This window comes from Gossypium hirsutum, chromosome A07, assembly GCF_007990345.1.
Source record: "Gossypium hirsutum isolate 1008001.06 chromosome A07, Gossypium_hirsutum_v2.1, whole genome shotgun sequence".
NCBI lineage: Eukaryota > Viridiplantae > Streptophyta > Magnoliopsida > Malvales > Malvaceae > Gossypium > Gossypium hirsutum.
This window is the reverse complement of record NC_053430.1, coordinates 94,141,615-94,162,505: the sequence shown is the minus strand read 5'-3', so window position 1 is coordinate 94,162,505 and position 20,891 is coordinate 94,141,615. Positions and strand designations below refer to the sequence as shown.

Below are 20,891 nucleotides of genomic sequence, written 5' to 3'. Positions count from 1 at the left end.
ACCTCTTCAAAAATGATAAAATTTTGATTTAACCCTTTAGAAATTATAAATATATATATGCTATTAAAATGGTAAAATTAAATTTTTATTATTGTAAAAATATACAATTTAATTTCAGTCCCCTCAAAAAAAAATTTGATTTCGCCTCTAGATACAACGTGTTTGCAATTTGATAAATATATTTTAAACATTATTTATGTTAGATCTAAGTTATTATTTAACACCCAAGGTAATAGCTAGGTTGATTGAAAGACCTTATTGAAATGAGATTTGATAGTTTTAGGATTTAATTATAACACTTTAAAATTTAGGTGGGATGTTTAGTGAATTAACCCAAATAAACCGATCGATTCAAAGGCTCAAAGTCTCCACTATCCGGGCAAAAAGTTGGCAGCCTTAAATTATAAGGGGCCGAAAATGAAAAAGCACAAAATCCATTAATGAATCGAAAAAGTGGCCCCAGCCCAGGCTGAACAACAGTGCAAGACCAAGAAAGTACCGCCCGCTTGTTTCCATTTTCAAGCCGCTAAACCCCTTGGCTTGATTTGGGTGGCTCAGGTACCAGGGCTATACCATTACCAGGAGCCTACTACAGTCTACAGCTATAATCCTCTGTAAATCAAAAATAAAGTTACGTTTTCGAATTCGAGCGAACAGCGAGGGGAAAGAACGAAATGGAAGACGAAGCCGAAATTTACGACGGAATCAGAGCTCAGTTCCCTCTTGCTTTTGGTAAGCGGCAAAAATCCCAAACCTCTCTTGAAGCCATTCACAACTCCACTCGCCGTTCCACCGCCGGAGCCGCTGCCTCCACCGCTAGTAATAGTACTAATAAAACCAATGAAGCCCTTCCGTCTCTTTCTTCCTCTTCCAAAGCTTGGCTCGATTCCCTTCGCAATTCTAAGTCTCCCAACCCTAACCCTAATGACTCCGTGATTGGCCCGCCTCGTCCGCCACCTGGTCCAGTTCCTGATGAGGATGACGAAGACGTCATGGTAGGACCTCCTCCGCCTCCTCCAGGTTCCGGTGAGGATGACGATAACGATGTCATGATTGGGCCGCCACGCCCGCCAGTTGGGCCGAGTTCTGACTCAGAGGAGGATGAGGAGGAGAACCGTTATCGTATTCCAATAAGCAATGAGATTGTTCTCAAAGGGCATACTAAGGTAATTCATTTAATCGTAATTTCTCCAAGGTAAAATTCCTTTTTTCTATCTCTTATTACTAATGTAATTAATCCTAATTATGTTTAATGCTTTCAGATTGTTTCAGCTCTTGCGATTGATCACTCTGGCTCTAGGGTTCTTTCGGGTAGTTTTGACTATACGGTTCGAATGTTTGATTTTCAAGGAATGAATTCTCGTTTACAATCATTTAGACAGCTTGAACCATTTGAAGGCCACCAAGTTCGTAATCTAAGCTGGAGTCCCACATCAGACCGGTTCTTATGTGTCACTGGCTCTGCTCAAGCTAAGGTTACTTCTTACATAAGTAATTAGTGTGTTTTTGTGGGATGTTCTAGTATTGATTGAATAGTTGCTCATGATTGTATTCTGATTTTCAATTTAGATATATGATCGAGATGGACTTACTTTAGGCGAGTTTGTAAAAGGGGATATGTATATTCGCGATCTGAAGAATACTAAGGGACATATATCGGGGCTGACTTGTGGAGAGTGGCATCCAAAAACCAAGGAGACAATTTTGACATCATCTGAAGATGGATCACTTCGTATATGGGATGTGAATGACTTCAAAAGTCAAAAGCAGGTGTGTTTGTGTGTGTGTTTACATTGCTGATTTTATTGGAAGCGAATTAGGTAAGAAAATGGTTCACTTGTTTATTATCCAGGTTATCAAACCAAAACTTGCAAGGCCAGGAAGAATTCCTGTTACAACATGTGCATGGGATCGTGAAGGGAAATGTATTGCTGGTGGAATTGGTGATGGTTCTATACAGGTACTTGTTTCTGATATCTAAACACTTCTTTTATGTTGATTGATTGCAAAATGGCTTGGTGTTGTGTTGCTGCTTCTGCTTTCTCAGAAATCAGATGTATTGATTGCTTGAACTATTTTGTAGATATGGACCCTTAAGCCTGGATGGGGAAGCAGACCAGATATATACATTGAAAAAAGTCATTCTGATGATATCACTGGGCTTAAGTTTTCTAGTGATGGGAGAACTTTGTTGTCCAGAAGCTTTGATGGTTCACTCAAGGTAATTTTCAGAGTTTCAGACGGTGATGAAATCCCCTCTTCCCCAAACCCCAAAACCAAAAAAATACATTCTAGAATCTTGATATTTGTCATGAATTGTGAATAAATGTCAGATTTGGGATTTACGCCAAATTAAAGCCCCTCTCAAGGTGTTTGATGATCTCCCAAATAACTATGCCCAAACAAATATTGCATTTAGTCCCGATGAGCAACTCTTTCTAACTGGAACATCCGTTGAGAAGGAAAGTACCGTTGGAGGTTTGCTGTGTTTTTATGATTGTTCAAAACTTGAACTTGTTCAAAGAGTTGGGATATCTCCTTGTTGCAGTGTGGTGCAGTGTGCTTGGCACCCAAGATTAAATCAGGTATGTCATAGTGTTGTCTCTCTCTGCATTATCCTAAGCGCAGATTCATATGCATGCATGGTAAGAAAGCACTAACTTATAACAATAAAATAATACACTAATTTATTTGTTTCTGTTTCTAGATATTTGCTACATCAGGAGACAAAAGCCAAGGAGGGACTCATGTCCTATATGATCCAACACTTAGTGAGAGAGGAGCTCTTGTTTGTGTTGCACGTGCACCTAGGAAGAAATCTGTTGATGATTTTGAGGCACCGCTTGTGATTCACAATCCTCATGCACTACCATTATTTAGAGACCAACCAAGCCGTAAGCGTCAACGGGAGAAGATACTGAAGGATCCTGTCAAGTCACATAAACCTGAACTTCCAATAACAGGACCAGGACATGGTGGTAGGGTCGGTTCAACCAAGGGAAGTTTGTTGACCCAGTACCTTCTTAAGGTAATGGTGTTTTTCCTTTCTAAGAACTTGCCTGTCTTGGGTTTGTTAAAATTTTAATGTTGTATAACTAAAGCTGGTGGAAGAGACTTACCTGTTGCCTGTCATTGCAGCAAGGGGGAATGATCAAAGAAACATGGATGGAAGAAGATCCTAGAGAAGCTATACTTAAGTACGCTGATGTTGCAGCAAAAGACCCAAAGTTCATTGCTCCTGCATATGCTGAAACCCAGCCAGAACCTGTTTTTGCAAAGTCAGATTCTGAGGATGAAGAGAAATGATCTGATTGTGGTGGCATTTCATTCTCTACTTTTTAGTTTTTTTCCTTTTCTAAATGATGATTATCCAATGCTTGATAGTTATACATAGGTTACTTTCTTACTGTTAAGGTTCTGACTCTTGACCCTTTTTTTGGCAGCTGATATGTACGATCTCTATGTTACCAAGTTAATATGGCTCCTACGGAACTCATTGAATTGAACTGGCTATCTGGAAGGTGCAATTATTGATGTTTTTTGCTGACATTCTTGTCTTGTTCGACTGGTCTGTAATTTATTATTTGCATGTCATCCTCAAAAAATGATTGATTCATTTGTCCTACCAATTGTAGGGTTCATGTCAAAATTAGTTTGTACTTTTATCATAATACACAATAATATCAATGGGTATATCGTATTACATGCTAAATAGAAATATGCACAATCAAGCTAAAGATTTGTCCAATGTGAATCATAGAAATTGATTGCATAAGCAATTAATTCTTGTTTAAATGTTTTCTTTTGTATATCTTGGAGTGGTCAACTGCTCATGGTTGAAGCTTAGCTGGGTTATACCTATCTTCTTCTAATTGGGATTGTTTGATTCATTCTTTTTTGTTAAACCTTACTTCAAGCTGCCATGTATAGATAGTAACCTTACAATCACTCAAAGATTTACCCATTGCTTGTTTTACCCTTTAATCATAGATATTCAGATAATTCTCTTTTTCATATGCCGGTTCGAAACTGGAATGATTAATACCCGGCATGATTAATACCGATTAGTTATTGGGCTCTTCACTGAATATTTTACTTATTTTATGCAGGATGGATCCTTGAACTTACTGCCCATGGTGAATCATTGTAAAAGATTAGGCTACTACAGCCCTGTTAGACTTTCATGGTGAGAATAGTATCTTTAATGAAATCTACTTTTAGCTGTAAGGGATAGTGATAAATTTTATTAATGATGGTTGGTTTGTCCTTCGTGGTCAAAGAGGGTAGGTTAGTTTGCGAAGCTTTGATGTGTAAGCTGATAGAAGAACAGATGATCCAGTAACATTTATAGCTAAATACAATGACCAAGAATATGAGTTGCTCTATAGACTGTGCGATTAAACTATTGACATTTACAAGGATTCACGAGTAATAACAAATCTCTGATCTTCTAAGCATCACATCCCATAAAATATTAGGGATGATAACAGTTGTTTGCAACCTTCTCTATGGCATTTCCCAATTATTATTATTATCATTATATGTTACAAAATTCATTTTTTCCCAATCGTTTGCTGCAAGTGAGTTCGCATTTTATGGCTCTTCCACTGCAGCAGCCATTGTCATTTGACATGGCTTTGTGTCAGTACCGTACCAATATAGTTTCAGATACTATCACTTTCAGGCTATATAAAGTGCATTTCTTTTTTTCTTATTCTTCTTTTTTTTATAGCTGATGGAGCTTTTTGCATCTAGGAAATTTCACCTGATGCCAACATACCTGTTAGTGGGGGGTTTAAGTTAGTTCTCATTCTCATATCTTGACAAACGAGAATCTGATAGAACGGTGAATAGTTGTGTGTCTACAAATAGCTGCAAACAACAAAACAGGAATATGTGAAGTAGTTGAAGCTGTTCAGTTACCAAGTCTAAGCAGTCATTCTGAACATTTGAGATTTAATTTTAAATCATTCACACACTTCAGCATTAGTATGGAGAGTTGTATGCTTTGTAAGTATCATTAAAACCAAAACTGCATAAAATACCTTAATAAATGGCCGGTCCTTAATCGGAAAAGAATCGATAAAGCTATCTTTAAGTAACAAGGAAACCTGTTAGTTAATCAAAGATTAAAAAAGGAAGCTGAGAAACATGTAGCATTTCTGCAGTAATCATTAGGAAACAAACTGGAAGAACCAACAGCATAATATTAGAAGCATAGGAAGTGCCCAACCCGGTCCTGGTCTGATTGTACGCTAGTAATTGTATGAGACCTCAGATTTGCACAGAGTGACTCTAGGTAGTCCCTCATGATTGCCAAAAATTGGATTGCAGCTTCAGCCTGAGTGCGTAAAAAGGTAAAATATTTGGTCGGAAGTTAGTTGCTGTTGGAAAATGAATGTACATAGTACAGAAAAAAAAAGATGGTTGTGTAAGCTAAAGGAACAGAAAACAACTTGGATGGTTAAATCTACTGTTAAAACAGAATTCATGTTGGCATGCAAGTAGAAACAGCATATTATGGTAGTGGTGATGAGTATACACCTGCACTTCATTGCACCTATATGTAGGATGCTTCTTAGCAATTGAACCTTCAAATGCAAGTGTGGAATGTATCGGCCCTAGTTCTGATACAAGCTCTTTCCGTTGAGGAAGTTGCGGCACGTAACATGTTTTCACCTGAAGAACAGTCGAAACAACCAACAACAATGCTTGGGAGTAAGGGCAAAACACTTCCTGCGATACTAACCAATAAAGTGCAAAACTATGTTCAAAAACCACAAAAATACCTGTTTCTTGGGCAAATTAACTTGAACAAGATTGGATGTTGATTTCATTTTCAAATCAGCTGGTTTATCTTGTACGCCAACCTACAAAATGAAAGAAATGTGATACCAAGCGTCTGTGTTTTTAACTTCATTCATGCGTAATATAAAGTAAAAGCTTTGACCTGCTTGACAAATACCAAAAAGGGTACTATTCTTTTTTTTTTGACACCCAAAAATAAAACACTAAAACTCACAAGAAATGGAACAGGTGCATCAAGAAAATCAAGCATCCTCATAGGCAGTACCTGAGTGCAAGAGAATTTCACAAAAATGAGAAATAGTGGATCACATGAATTAGTCTTAATTGAAACACAGCTACATCCACAAAGATATCTGTCAACTTTCAAAGAAAGAGCAGCAGGGATATGAAGGTTATGGAAGATTACTGGAAGCAATAAGCTCTGCCACTGAAACGGACGAATGATAGGAATAAGGGATAACACCACGGCCGATAGAACACCCTGCATAGATGATAGATGAAAATTACTGTCGCCACCCCAATACTACGTTTTATAGCTGACATAGGAATAAAAAATACAATCTCTTCTAACTGATTTAACTTACCAGGTTCGGGCAAACGACTACAATCTGTTTTTCCAGTAACACTCCTGCAATCACTGCCAAAATCTGAAAGAACAATCATAAGGTTCATTTTCATTTGCAATTCAAATGTTGATGGTTATAGAAACAGCTAAAGAAAAGGTATGCATCAAAGAACATTACACCATCAAGAGAGAGAACTCGGCAAATCGTTGCAGTTGTCCATACTGAAAGTGCAAGAGCTTCCTCAGCTGCTGCGAACTTCGCATTGATCTTTCACCAAGTTGAGTGACATCTAAGTAAATATATAAGTTATGAAGGAAATACCTGACTGAAAATACTGTTAACAAAGAAATACCTCAGAAGGTTCCATTGAATAAAAAAAGCTTTCATCCATGGCAAGGGCTGATATCGGAGGTCTCACATACTCGATAGCCTGTAAATGCTCAAGAGGCTGAAAAACTATTTCACTTCCTCGTTGTGGAAGAGCTAAAGCATGATAACTGCAAATTATCTGTAGCAGATCATTTTTGTTTTCCTATCAAAGAGATCAGATACACAAAGATCAAATGGAAATTCAATAACCAAAATCTATGCTACTCTGATTCTTCATTTCTTGAAGTACATGAGTTCTATACCCGTATATGCTCTGATACCAACACCTGAGTCACCCGACTAACATAGGCCTCAATGATATGCAAAAAATCAGAAACAAGAGAAAAACTAACCTTAGCCCATTCCATTATCAAGTCATCTCCATATTCTTTTTCATTATTCCAGAAAAGGTCATCCTCCTCTTCATCATCCTCTGATGTCAGGCTTCTAGCTGGACTGCCAAAGATAACAATATATTACTGAAAATTGTGATCGGAAAAAACTGGAAAAGAACCACAAGAAACTAAGAGAAGTAATCTAAATGGAAACTTCTTTTGTTGAGGAATATTGTAATATAAACGTAAACAAAGCAGTTTAGTTAATCATAATTCACCACCTGAATAGTGATTGAGAAGAAGTACGACTCCGCAAGCTGAAAACTGATCCAATATCTGGAGAAATTTGTCCATTTTCATGGGTGCCATTTATTCTTTCCAAAGCACTGCAACGAATTTCTGAGGCTTCGGATGCATTATCATCAATATATAGCACACCCTTCCTAACATCCTTCTCTATTTCCCTAACATGACCCCAATCCGAAGCATCACTCGCAGCTACACTTCCAGATGACAATGGTGAACTTATCTTTAAAGAAGCAGATGAAACCTCATCATTGGCAGCAGTGTCACTACTAAGAACTACAGTGCTGTTAACAGGTAATGCAGAAGCCATCCACTCGTTAACATACTCGCTGTTGGGAGTGCTGGTGAAGGTGTTATCATTTATTTGATTATCTTGTTTCGAGGAAGACGGCGCAAGATCATCAAGAGATGGATTCATTTCACTAACAACTTCGGTTATTCGATTCAGGCGCTCCTGTGCAATGATACTGCATGCAAGTAAGATCTTGAGAATTCAGTTATCAGCAAATATTATAGCTATATATTGTTCAAATTTCGGTGATAAACAATTCTCACAGGTGATGGGGGAAAAGGGATTAAACTTTAACCTGTTCAACATCTCATAATGCAACTCAAAGAAAGGCACTCTAGTTAGCAAACAATAGCATCGAGGTGCAGAAACCATATACTGTCTGCTTGATCCTGCAATTGAAGAAAGGCGTGATGAACCACCTAAATTACCAGGCTGTCTTTGTACAAGTTCTGGTACATGCAAGCAAACGCCATAAACCGTAGCATTGCCTGCCACCTAACCAAGGGAGCATAAAATGTTTCACAACCTAATATAAGGTCCTCTTCCTCTAACAAACAAGTGAAAAAAACTGAGATACAGAACAGGCAACTTCTTATGTTGTTGTGGGAGTCAGCAGTACTGACATGAGAGAACATACGAAATGTACCTTGAGTGAAAAAATAAATGCGAAATCATCTCTGCTTAAATGCTCCTGTGGAGAATATAGAATAGTGAAAATGTTACGTTTTGGACTTTGGCCAATGGAAGATGAAGCAAGTAAACTTATAAAACAGAGATGCATTACAAGAATCCTTTAACAGTTCAAACACGGGACAATTAGAGATGCATTAATTTGGCATACCTGTCCATAAAGAACCTCATTTAGCTCGCTAAATGACGGAGTTCTTTCCAGCAATCGTGCCTAATTCATTGAAAAATAAATGTTCGGATTAGGTCCATATATATTAATACCCAGAAAAGGAAAAAAAATCCAGTACAATGAACAAAGATACAAGAAGCCATCAAAATCCTATTTCGGGCTGAAGACTACAACTTAAAAACTAAACTATAGATACAATATATATGAAAAAGGGAAAGATGCTTCTTGTAATATGTGTACAAAAGTTATATGCAATCACTATAAATGATTTATGTAAGGCTATGGAACATATCCTGCAAATTCTTCCACATTCCTGGTAAATGTCATTAGCTACTCCTATATGTAAGGCTAACAGATGATAATTTTCAAGTAGATCATCACAAGCAATTTGCTCACTTGTTCACCAAGTTACAAATTACAATATCATAGAAAGGCTAAACTTCAGTGAATCATAACCATTTTCTCCCCTCAAACAGGTTAAATATCAGAATGATAAAGTGAATTTTCAAATGCTGTGTGTGAACCAACAGAAGGAATTTCAGACAAATTAACCCAATGACTGTTCTCATTCAAGACGGTTCACACCACGTTAAAGAATTGATATTGCAGTAGACAAGAGTATCACAGTAAAATAGTGAGATCAAACCTTAACACCTCCAGGAAAACAAAAGGTGGCTAAGTCCTTCAAACGCATAGCTAACCTCTTCCCAGGAGGGTATCTAAAAAGTATCTGATAATCAGGGAAAACAAAGTGAGTGGCAGAATAATGATGTCAGCATATATGAAAAGAAAATAAACACAAAGTAAAATCTTGCTTTTATAATAATTTGCAAGGAGAAACTAATCTCCATAAGGTCATGTAATTATTGTCAAAAATATAGAAGAGTTTTGTCGTATTTAATTATGTACTAAACCTGCGGTTCAAATATTGGAAGTGGAGGTCCATGATTCTGCAGCATTTTAACATCTATCATCCCAGATCTTTTCATATCTGTTTCCCACTTCTTCCTCTTAGCAAAGGCTTCCTCCACAGTCCCAAGATCAGTATCTGGATGAACGCCAGCAATAATGAAGTGCTCAAAGATTGAAGTTGGCTGCTCATATCTAAACTTATCCTGCAACAACATTCTCCAATTGGATTCCAAACTTCTAATACAAATATGTATCAGTATCCTATCAAAGTAACTTACACAAGCCATTTTATCTCTACATCTAAATTCTTTCAAGCAATAGCAGATTTTTGTCAGAATCACTAACTTAAGGTATGCCCTTGACTTCCTACATTAAGGTATACTAGATTATTATAGAATGGTATTTCAAGCAAGGGAAAGAGCAAAATGTTTATCCAGTTCCATGGCTATTCAACCTAAAATCAATTAGCCATGTATTATGACTTCCTATATATCATCAATGTTTGATGTATAAATCAAATGAAAATCAAGGTAGGATTAAGGTTACAAAGTGCAACAAAATGTATCTAAAAGGGAGGAAACAAGTTCAGTGTAAGTACTGATGCTCTTCAAGAACAACTTATATTCAATCAAACAAATTTAAAGCTGCATATAATGCAAACACTAACTGGTTGTAGAAAACCAAGGAAAAACTAAATGAAAAGAAAAGAAAGAAGAGGGAAGGGCTCGGTTCAAATACCATAGTTTTGGAGTGGAGTTGATACCACTGGCGTTTCTGGTTTGCCAGTACCTCAGGATTGAAGCTTGAACGGAACCTGTTGTCCCTCGAATTGCCACCCCATCGCAAAGCTTTCTGCATGGATGTTTTCAATCTCTGGAAACTATTGTTACGGCGATGTGCTGCATTTAGAACATCGCTCTGAGTGCGCCTATGCCCCAACGGCGGCAACCGTGAATAATTCGAACTCCCTGAGGGCTCAGGATTTTGTGCTACTCCAATATCCCCTTTTACATCCTCCTCCTCCTCCACCTCAAAAAGATGGTTTAATTCCCAAGAGGGTGATGGTGGATGATCTTCATTTCCTTCAGCTTCTTCCTTGGTTTCCATCTCTAAACACTCTCTTATCTCATCTTACATTTGCTCTTTTCACCAAATACATACAAATCTCTCCTCCATTAGTTTGTCATTCATGTCTAACATGAAACAAGTTCATTCCTTATTCCTCTAAAATTATACCAAGATATGAAATGGAATTCCCCTTTTATTTCCTCTTGATCCTCAAAATCTGTAACTTTTCCAATATATATTCTTCTAAAATCCAATACAAAAATTGCCTCTTTTTACATAAATTTACAATTCCAATGCCAATTCCTGGGCTGTATGATTCAAACACTATAACACCCTGTTTACAAAGAAGAAAAAAGAAACTGAAATTGGTAAAAATTATTGCAAAACTTTGACAACAAAATATGAAAATGCCAGACCAATAACTTATAAATAAATTCCCAACAGCTTTATATTCTTCAAAAAAAAAAATCAACACACAACTTTATTGTAAAAGAAATTTGATATTATAACATGGGATGAAAAACAGCAAATTTAATTGGAAGAGCAACATGAGAGATTCTTCCTTTCCTGAGTTTTTCTTTTTCTTTTTTTTTTCCCTTTTGGATCTGTTTAGCAAAGTTTTTGTTCCTTCAAGCAAGAGAGAGAAAAAGAAAAATGCTAAAAATAGAATATGTTATAAATACAAAGAGAAGGAGAGGTTACACAAAAGAAAAGGAGATTAAGCCATCTCTAGGCTTTTCTTTTCTTGAAAATTAACAAAAAAATTAAAATTAAATGAAAAAAAATACAGCTAAATTGTAAACATGACAATATATATAGTGGGAAGTAAATATCCAAATCAAATGCTAGCTTACTTCATTTTTTGCTGAGAGCTTTTTCCCCTTTTGGTTGGTTGGGTTCAAGCTTTGTGTTATCATCCTATTGCTATGGCTATTTCATTGAAATGCTTAACTATATAATAATATTCAGGTCTAAAACAAATAATCATCATCGTACCATGATTATATACTCTCTCTTCAACTAAAAAAAACAGAAACCCTTTTTTTCCAGAGAAAAATGTAATTCAATCCTGGTCATAATGAAAGAAAATGGAGGAGATATAAAGGTACTGAAATCATGGAAATGGCATGGGTTTTTGGTAGTTCTTTTATATATTAATTGTCTAAAAACAAAAGAGAAATAATACATCAACTTACTTAAAACGAGAAAGTAGAATGGAGATTGATTCAACGTGTGGCGTTCATGCAATGGGAAAAAGGGTGACTACCTAAGTTTTTACCCTTTTAAATGCACTCATGATCAGTGGCCTCGCTGGGCTTCAGGGTTATCGTTTTAGTTAAAATACCTTATAATAACTGTAATTTTCATAAACAAAACTCTGATTTAATTGTTAATATTGTTAATTTTATTATATTTAAATAAATAAAATAAAAAGATTAAATTTTAAATTTAAAAAAATTAAATGGATTTAAGGCATATTCTATCCTATTGTTTCGCTCCTAGTCTTTCTTTATATTTTCTCGATTTAGAGACGAGAACACGATATTCTTTTAACAATATCTTATTATATATTTTTTTATATAATACTTAAAACTAGACAAAATTCCTCTTTAACACACTTAAACTTAAGTGTTCTTGCAACGATCATAATATTTGAGCGAGACTTAATTTGCATGAAAACACGAAATTTATAGCACCGGTGATTTAAGTGATTATGCATTTATGCTATACAATGCCACACGAATCTCACTTTCTCCTGTAAGAGCGTCCTTCTCACGTACTATCATCGACTTTTTCATTTTCGTTTGTCCTTTCTTCTCACTTACTATATTGTTGAATTAAAAATAGGCAAATTTACCAGATAAATCCCTTTATTATAAGAACAGGATTAGATTAGTTTTTTTTATTAAATAAATTAATTTAATTTTATTGCATTAAAAAATTAATAATATAATTTTTAATAAAATTAATATTTACTGTTTAAAAAATTTATTTATTATTTAATAAAATTGTATTTTAAAAACTTTTTAAGTTCCAAAATATTTTCTTTAGAGTTAAGCTCTGAATTGAAAATTAATTTTCATACCAAAATTTTAAATTACAAATATTAACTTTTCTACAATTTAATTTTATTTGGTTCTCTTTATTGGTATAAAATTTAGACTAATTTATTTAGGGATAAATTTCAAAATTATGCATAAACTTTAATTTAATGTGCAATTATATACATAAATTTTAATTTGATGCAATTATACACATGAAATTTTAATTTTGATTTAGTCATATAAATTTAAATAAATAAATAAATTTATTTTTATATTGGATAAATATAATTATTTACGTATGCAATATATAAATATAAAATGATGTTACACTAATAATTGTGTTAATAAATTACAAGAATTGGATCAAATCAAAATTTCATGTATAAAATTACACAAAATCAAAATTCATATATACAATTACATATTAAACCATAATTCATGCATAAATTTAAAATTTATCCCTACCTATTTAGGTAAAGTTAATCATCTATTATTTTCACTGTTAAAAGAGTATGAAGTGGGCTAAAACCGGAAGGCACGTGGTTTAAACGCCTATTGACACAATGTAAATGAGCATGGAAGCTTGAAAAAGTTTGAATAAACCCTTGAAAATCGCACATTCTCGTAACCGGAAGGCGCGTGGTTTGAACGCCTATTGACATGATGTAAAAGAGCATGGAAGCTTGAAAAAGTTTGAATAAACCCTCGAAAATCGCACATTCTCATTGCCGTCTATCTTACACGAAGGTTTTCACAAAATTTCATTGTAGTTTATTAAATAAATTATTAAAAATATAAAAAAAATTAGTTCGATTTGGTCCAATTTTGAAAATAATTAATTTACTTGATTTCTTCACAAGTGTAATTTCATACCAATGATGTTTGAATCAAACTAATTGAACCAATCGATGGAACCGGTTGGATTAAGAATTAACATCAATTTGAAAATGGATTGGATCATTGAATTGTGAACCAATACAGACTGATTGAACTGATTAAAAAACTTGTTTAACTTATTGAACTAAAAATTTTTTTTATACTCTTTTAATCAGATCAGCAAGTTTATGACCTGACCAATTTAACCACCAATTCGATCCTAAAAAAAATGATAATCATTCTTATATTTTACTTTCATGCATAGGTTTTTTAATATTTTCATAGATTGTGTTGATATCACTTCACTTGGGTCATCAAATTATGTTAAAAAATTAATATTTTTATAGGATAATATTTGATGCACATTCGGTACATAAATCTTATGTACCATCAATGAATCACATTAAGTCACCTTGTAAATAAGTAAAATAGTATTTATTTATTGTAATTTACGTTTAATGTTTAATTATATTTAAATAAAAGTATTAATATTTATTTATTTAATTTAATAAAGTTGTATCATGTTATTATTTATTAAAAATAATATAGATATATATATACATAACCCTTTAAATATTACTATATTATATTTCATGGAAAAGAATTAATATTAAAAATGTATTTATAAAATATTATTCAATAATTTAAGCATAAACAATTTGATTTTAGTTGTTTTATATTTATTATTTTCTAAATGGTTTTTGAGTAATTTTTTTTATCAAATTATTATCGACTCATAATATCAATTTAATTAATTATGTTATATATAGATATTGATATTTTTCATGTTTGTTCTAAGATTGAATTGTCGACTCAAAAATTTATTATATTATTATTTTTGTAAAACCCAAATTTGTCTAAACACATGCATCAAACTTTTCATTATCAAATGATGATTTTTTACAAAAGGTCTGTACATTATGTATTAATTTAGTCTCTTTATTATAATTTAATTATTTTTAATCTCTTTACTTTTAAAAAATAATATTTTCATTTTTAAGATCAATTTTTTTCGTTACATCAATTAAATTATTTGGCACCGTTTATTTTCTAAAAATATGAGATAATGTGATATATACATATTCATATTTTTATACCATTTTTTTTATAAAATTTATCAAAAATTTTTAAAATTTTAAATTAATTCACTAAATAAGAGCGTAATACGCTTTAACGTATTTGAACTCAGATAATTCTATACTGAATTGACATTTTTTGTTTAAATTGATAAGATTTGAAAAATGAGTTTAGTGTGAAATATACATTTTGGGGAAAAAATCAACAAGAATAAATCCAAACAAACTCATAACACGTTGGCTTTGTATAGAATTTGACGTTATCAAATCAAAGCTTTTATTATCATTTCTTCAATCGCGCGCGATTACAGTTGAACGACCATGCGATACCTAGTCAAAGCTGACCACTGAGTCACTGAATTTATATTTCCACATTTTCACTTCCCTCTTCATTACTAGCGGTTGTGTGCGAAGCTGCTAGACTTTATCTGCGAAGATGCATGCTCACTGAATTTCGTTATTTAAACCATGTTTGCAGCCTTTTTAGTAAGGAAGATCATAACTCAAGCTGCTTCAGTTCCGAACTTGAGCTATTACAAGCTTACAATGGCACCCAGAAGAAGGACTGATCATGTGGCGTCGAAACCAGAAATGACGAAGAAGCATTTGAAAGTGAGGGAAAAAGCCAAACGACTGAAAGCCGAGATGGTTGGAAAGGTAAGGGACGACCAACTAGGTTTCAAAGAGGAGCAGATAAAATCAATAACAAAGTTCGGAGAGATTGAGAGGCAATGTCATGAGCTGAAACAAGAAGTTCAAATGATCGCCAAACAATCAACCATGACTGGAATCAAGCTGGTTGTCATGTTGGGAATCTTAAAAGCTCATGAGGGTGGAGATTTGGTTCAAGCTGCTAATCTCACTCGCTTCCTTCGGTAATTTGTCTCTGAAATGAAAATTACTTATTATCATTTGATTAATTAAGATGCACAGGTATTTTATTTTAACTTTGATTTCTGCAGTGAAGTTGTTGCCATGGAAAAAGCAAATGAAATCTTGGCTCAATTCAAAGATGAAGAAGATTCATAGACATCAAATGCAATGAATAACAATTCTTGGAGTCTAATGCTACCTGCGCAGTGTTTTGGTGGTCAGGGGAGGAGTTTGAAGAGTGCTTTGTTTTCTTACTGTATTTTATTTTCACCTTGACTGTGTGTGCCCTTCCTTCCGACAAGTAATGTGTTGGTTGTGTTAAAGAATGGCCAAAGACTAATCATGAAATATTGTAATAACATATTTATTTTACATTGTTTATTAATATAATGCATTGCGATTATTATTTCATTTTTTTTCCATGTATATAAATAAATTGTTTTAAAAATAATAAAAAATAATAAATATATGTTGTGTAAGATTATTTCGCAAATTTGATTAAACTTAAATTTAGTGAAATAATTGAATTTGATATATATATATATTGTTCGAAATTTTGTAAAGTGATTATTAATTCAACCTAGCAATTATTTATTTTTGATTTACCTTATTGTTTGCATTACGCTTGACTATGGAAGAGGGTTTGATTTCAAAAAAATTATCGAATGATTAAGGTAAACATCATGCTTGAGGACAAGCATCGACTAAGTAGGTGAGAATTTGATAGCAAGTTAAATTTGTGCTTTTAATGTATTTATTTTTGACTAATTTTCGAATAATATGCTACTAAACTTGTATTTTTCTTATCATGGATGAAATTAGTGTGCCAAAGTTTAAAATCAAACAAAATGAACTAAATTGGAATGGAAAGCAAAAAGGAAATCCAAATTGAAGAATTAAAAGAATTAGTGGTTGATTGGTTCAAATCAGATTATTTTTTAAATTATCGAAATCGTATAAATAGTTTGAATTTAATCTTTAGTTTAAATTTTGATTTTTAAAATTTAAATTTAAATTGATATTTTTAGGATAAACATGCTAAATTTAGCAGAGTAATGTGTATAAATCCCTAGTATTAGTGACACTTGATTACACTTGGTTTTGGAATGAAATAATTCCTTTCTTTTTTCTTTTTTTTTTTCATTCTTGCATAAGAGGGAAGTATTGGCATTCTTCCATTTTATTTTCCATTTCTAACATTTTGGGTAATTTCTTTCCTAAGCCCCTTTCCCTTTCCACCAATTCCATTAAATATTATTTCCATACACCAATCAACATGATTAACTTCATGCTTAGCTAAGTCCCTTTTAGCTTTAGTCTGGTTATCGCTCCGATAAGATAACCATGAAATATGAACTCATACTAAAAACTTTACAATACGGTATTTACTATCTCTCTGATATATGAGATGGTACAAATTGATATATTTAATTCGAAAAAGTTAGTTGGATTCCGTCAAGGGAGATAGTGATCGGATTTAAACAACCCACGCGATTGAGGTCGTTAATTCGAGTTAGGCTTTCTAGATCACAAAGCTGTCGAAATCTTAAATTATGAACACGTCACGTGGTTAGAAATTCGGCAATGGTCGGTTTGTAGGTTGTACCGAAACCGACTACGAGAGGGAAAGTTGGCGGTTGAGACATCCTTAGTCGCTATAACCAACTTATCGATTGGAAGGGAAAAACCATTTTTCAAGAATCGGTTCAAGTTCGGAGCATACTAAGACTGAGGCTAAGTTTAAAAATATTCAGTTCCCCAATTAAAATTTATTCACTTAATTTTATTTTGCAATCTCAAATCTATTTCTATTTTATTATATTACATTTTTACTTATTTTATTTTCTCTATCAACTAAATCCCCCCATTTCATTTATTTTACAGCACTGCAAGCATAAGTCAAGGGTACGATAGTTGCCTAGACTTAAAAATCTAGTCACAAAAATAGGAAATTAGATATCCCAGTCCCTATAGTATTTTTATTTTTTCATAATCTTGGAAATTTTTTTAATATATTTTTCTATTTCTATTTTTTAATTTTATAAAAAATTTCAAATTATTTTTATAAATTTTAAATTGTTTAGATATAAGGTAAAATAGTGTCATATGGTAAATGCAATATTAAAGAATTAAATATTAAATTTATGAAGGTTACAATCTTAAAACATATTTTAAAGTTTTTAAATATTATAAAAAGCGAACGAATCACTTTTGATATCGCGCGATTACAGTCGAAGGAGCGCGCGATACCTAAGACTCCGAGAGGATGCTGACCACTATATATACCTCTTACTGGAAATTTCGCCTATCCTTCTGTTCAGTCATTTCCATCTAAGTTCGCCGTTGTTCCTAGGAGCTTACTGCATTCAGCTATTTTAAACCATGTCCGCCCACATTTTCAGTCATCAACATCATATCTCAATCGGCTTTTTCCTTCAGAACTTGATCAGCTACTACAAGTACTCTAATATCCCATGGCACCCAGAAGGACTGATAACCTAGAAATGGAGAAGAAGCATTTGAAAGTGAGGGCCAAATTCAAACAACTGAAAGCCGAGATGAGAAAGATAAGGGAAGATCAACGATGCATAAGAGAGGAGCAGATAAAATTAACGACAACGTTCGAAGAGATGGAGAGGCAATGTCATGAGCTGAAACAAGAAGTTCGAATGATCGCCAAACAATCAGCTATTACTCGACTCAAGATGGGTGTCATGTTGGGAATCTTGAAAGCTCGTGAGGGAGGAGATTTGGTTCAAGCTGCTACTCTCACTCGCTTCCTTGGGTAATTTGTTTATGCAATTAAAAACTTTCTTATCATATTATAACAGTACTTACTATCGTTTGATTAATTAAGATACATGCCTTGACTTGTGTATTTAATTTGCAGACAAATTGTTGCCATGGAGAAAGTAAATGCAAACTTGGCTCTAAGTCAAAGATGAAGAAGATGAAACATAGACATCTTTGGTGATTTTATGGAGCAGAACTTTGGTGATTTTATGGAGTCTAATACTACCTGCAGTTTTTTGCTGCCTACGGCAGTTTCGAGGTTGCATTGGTTTTAGGTGTTAATTTGTAGTAAATGTGTCATCATTTTGATTAGGTAACTCATATTGTATTCTTCAAAGGAAAATGTGGTTAAAATTTTAAAAATAATATTATTAAAAGGAATTGTTATGAATTTCGAATATAAATTATAATAAGTTTTTATTTTGGTAGAATTCCAGAAAAGAAATATTGTCATGAGGAGTCTATTCTATGTGGGAGGATAAGACTCCTCATGAGTAGGCCCGGCCTTAGGGCCGTCTGGAGGTGTGGCCACCTAGGACCTAAAGTTAAAAGGGATTCAAATTTTTTGTTAACTTTTAAAAGTAAAAAAAAAATTATCAATTTTTATGGGCCCCCAAAATTTTTTTTTTAGCTTTAAGGGCACAAATTTTTTTTTACCAATTTTTAAAGGACTTACAAAAAATTTTCTCCAACTTTTAAGGAACCTAAAACCGCATTTTATTGTTTTGCCTAGGGCCCAAAAATGTTAAGAACAAGCTTGCTCATGAGTCAAATTTTCAATCGGTTTTGATGCTTCCAATACCACTAGCCAAATTAAATAGGTTTTAAACAATTTAAATTTTAGGGTAAATTATATCATTAGGCACTAAATTATGAGTAAGTTTTTGTTTTGGTCACTTAATTAAAAAAATCTACAATTTGATCATTTAACTATTCGGAAGTTTTGATTTAAGTCACTGAACTATTCAAAAGCTTTTATTTAATTCAATGAGTTGTTAAGTTTTTTTTAAAGGTTTTGCCAGTGATATCTAAGCGACAATTTGATGATCAATGCGATGGATCAGTATCTATCGGCAAGTAGAAGAACATACCTTTGGTCCAAGTAGTCTTACAAGTAGTGTCGAAGATCGAAGAAAAATGTTGTTTGAATTTTGATTCATAGGTTTGTGACGTCCAAAGTTGTTTTATGCAAAAAATTGAATTGTAGAAGGGAAAGGGAAAGACAACTTTTGGTTGTTACAAGCAATGTGAATAGAGAAAGCCATATAACATCAATTTTAACAACCCAGTGACTAGAGGTATCCATGGGCCAAGCTGGGACCGACCAAAAATCTTAGGTTCGATTGGTAGGCCCTCACTTCTTTATTTAATATAAACCAACTTCTCTCTATTTGAAAAAAATGTACCAATTTGATAATTAATGTAGAAGAAGTATATATTAGAATAAAGAATCCCAAATTTTGAATGAATGTTTGAAATGAAGAACTCAAATTGTTAAGATAAATGTTGTTTTGTTAATTTTGTTGCAATTTAGTTACTACCAGTTAATGGGTATTATTGTTGACAGCAAGAATATCCTTTGTTGTATAAATACTCTTGCTCAAGTATTTTCAATAGATGAAAAAGTTTGAATGAAAGCAAACTTTAACATGGAATCAGACGTCTATCTCCTTACGAATTTCTGCGGTCTTATGGAGCATTCATGGTTCATCCAGCTACACCAACAATGATTTCTGATTCAGTCTTTGATAGCCGCTTCTTCTCTAACAAAAATATTAATATCCTTTTTGATGACTCCAATTATTTGCTCTGGCATCAACAAGTACTTCTTGCAATCAAAACTTACAAGCTACAAAATTTTCTTAATCCTCAAACTATTGTTCCTCCATCACTGATTTCTGATAAAAATGGTGTGCTTCAAGAAAATACTATTTTTGTGCTATATGAACAACAGGACAGTGCACTTGCATCTTGGCTTCTTTCTTCTGTTAGCTAAAGTGTCTTACTCTAACTTATTGGCATGGATTTTAGTGCACAGATATGGAATACTCTTGCTACAATATATGGTAGTAAGACCACATCTAGGTTAATGTTCTATAGAAGTGCTCTTCATTCTCAACGCAAGGGAGATTTGTCGATGAAGGATTTCTTGATAAAAGTTAAAGGCTACTGTGATAGTCTTGCTAGTTGTGATGAGGTCATCAATTAGCATGAGCATGTTACTGCCATTCTCAATGGTCTCTCTCCTGAGTATGAGTCAGTTATAACTATCATAACCACAAGTCAACTACCTTCTAATGTTCAAAACATTACTACTATGCTTCTTGCTGCTGAAGCACAAATACAATCTACTGTAGTTGAGATTCCTAATTCAGCAAACATGGTTACTCATCAACAAAATGCTTCAGTGGTAAATAATGATTCAACTCCTGCTTATCGTCCTGCTTCAGGTTCCTCACATGGCTATGGACATGGTCGCATGTCTGGCTCTCATATTCAGTGCCAACTTTATGGAAAAACAGGGTATCTTGTTGATCATCGCTATCATAGGTTTGATGTTACTTACAAGAGTACTAGTTATCGGCCTCCACAAAAAAATGTATGTATGTTTGGTAATAGGTCATCAATGTCATCTTGAGTACCTCCATTTGGTTTACCAATGTCTTCTCTAGCAATGGCTTCATATAGAAATTGGGTTGTCTCACATTCTTCA

General features: G+C 33.6%; 4 protein-coding genes across 5 annotated transcripts; 3 read left to right on the top strand and 1 right to left on the bottom strand.

The window, feature by feature from the left end:
- Positions 1–463: 463 nt before the first annotated feature.
- On the top strand, positions 464–4,487 carry LOC107955419 (WD repeat-containing protein 70). Its single transcript, XM_016891208.2, has 10 exons — positions 464–1,166; positions 1,263–1,475; positions 1,570–1,770; positions 1,853–1,960; positions 2,084–2,221; positions 2,334–2,585; positions 2,708–3,028; positions 3,139–3,316; positions 3,444–3,521; positions 4,110–4,487. Exons 1-8 carry the CDS (start codon positions 675–677, stop codon positions 3,304–3,306), a joined length of 1,893 nt encoding a protein of 630 aa, XP_016746697.1. The 5' UTR covers positions 464–674; the 3' UTR covers positions 3,307–3,316; positions 3,444–3,521; positions 4,110–4,487.
- Positions 4,317–11,771, bottom strand: LOC107955418 (uncharacterized). Of its 2 annotated transcripts, none has more exons than XM_041116739.1 (19): positions 11,712–11,771; positions 10,186–10,849; positions 9,450–9,650; positions 9,182–9,265; positions 8,518–8,577; positions 8,323–8,367; positions 7,972–8,171; positions 7,360–7,851; positions 7,097–7,199; positions 6,727–6,906; positions 6,552–6,641; positions 6,393–6,455; positions 6,215–6,289; positions 6,023–6,073; positions 5,790–5,870; positions 5,545–5,679; positions 5,234–5,341; positions 5,046–5,111; positions 4,317–4,872 (listed from the first exon to the last, which is right to left on the bottom strand). In XM_041116739.1, the coding sequence occupies exons 2-19, from the start codon at positions 10,552–10,554 to the stop codon at positions 4,801–4,803; spliced, it is 2,475 nt and encodes an 824-aa protein (XP_040972673.1). In that variant the 5' UTR covers positions 10,555–10,849; positions 11,712–11,771; the 3' UTR covers positions 4,317–4,800. The 2 variants fall into 2 exon arrangements, with proteins under 2 accessions (XP_040972673.1, XP_016746696.2); XM_016891207.2 differs by lacking the exon at positions 11,712–11,771 and adding an exon at positions 11,370–11,680.
- Positions 11,772–14,927: 3,156 nt separating this feature from the next.
- LOC107956873 (uncharacterized) lies at positions 14,928–15,795 on the top strand. Its single transcript, XM_016892361.1, has 2 exons — positions 14,928–15,387; positions 15,475–15,795. Exons 1-2 carry the CDS (start codon positions 14,981–14,983, stop codon positions 15,539–15,541), a joined length of 474 nt encoding a protein of 157 aa, XP_016747850.1. The 5' UTR covers positions 14,928–14,980; the 3' UTR covers positions 15,542–15,795.
- Positions 15,796–17,711: 1,916 nt separating this feature from the next.
- On the top strand, positions 17,712–18,775 carry LOC107956875 (uncharacterized). Its single transcript, XM_016892362.2, has 2 exons — positions 17,712–18,170; positions 18,276–18,775. Exons 1-2 carry the CDS (start codon positions 17,860–17,862, stop codon positions 18,328–18,330), a joined length of 366 nt encoding a protein of 121 aa, XP_016747851.1. The 5' UTR covers positions 17,712–17,859; the 3' UTR covers positions 18,331–18,775.
- The last annotated feature ends 2,116 nt before the right edge of the window (positions 18,776–20,891 follow it).

Coding starts and splice junctions, on each gene's coding strand:
- LOC107956875 (XM_016892362.2), top strand. CDS start 17,860: ATGGCACCCAGAAGGACTGATAACCTAGAAATGGAGAAGAAGCATTTG. Junction 18,171..18,275: donor ACTCTCACTCGCTTCCTTGG/GTAATTTGTTTA, acceptor TTTAATTTGCAG/ACAAATTGTTGCCATGGAGA.
- LOC107956873 (XM_016892361.1), top strand. CDS start 14,981: ATGTTTGCAGCCTTTTTAGTAAGGAAGATCATAACTCAAGCTGCTTCA. Junction 15,388..15,474: donor AATCTCACTCGCTTCCTTCG/GTAATTTGTCTC, acceptor TGATTTCTGCAG/TGAAGTTGTTGCCATGGAAA.
- LOC107955419 (XM_016891208.2), top strand. CDS start 675: ATGGAAGACGAAGCCGAAATTTACGACGGAATCAGAGCTCAGTTCCCT. Junction 1,167..1,262: donor TTCTCAAAGGGCATACTAAG/GTAATTCATTTA, acceptor TAATGCTTTCAG/ATTGTTTCAGCTCTTGCGAT. Junction 1,476..1,569: donor CTGGCTCTGCTCAAGCTAAG/GTTACTTCTTAC, acceptor TTTTCAATTTAG/ATATATGATCGAGATGGACT.
- LOC107955418 (XM_041116739.1), bottom strand. CDS start 10,554: ATGGAAACCAAGGAAGAAGCTGAAGGAAATGAAGATCATCCACCATCA. Junction 8,368..8,517: donor ATGAGGTTCTTTATGGACAG/GTATGCCAAATT, acceptor TATTCTCCACAG/GAGCATTTAAGCAGAGATGA. Junction 6,907..7,096: donor TGATAATGGAATGGGCTAAG/GTTAGTTTTTCT, acceptor TCTCTTTGATAG/GAAAACAAAAATGATCTGCT.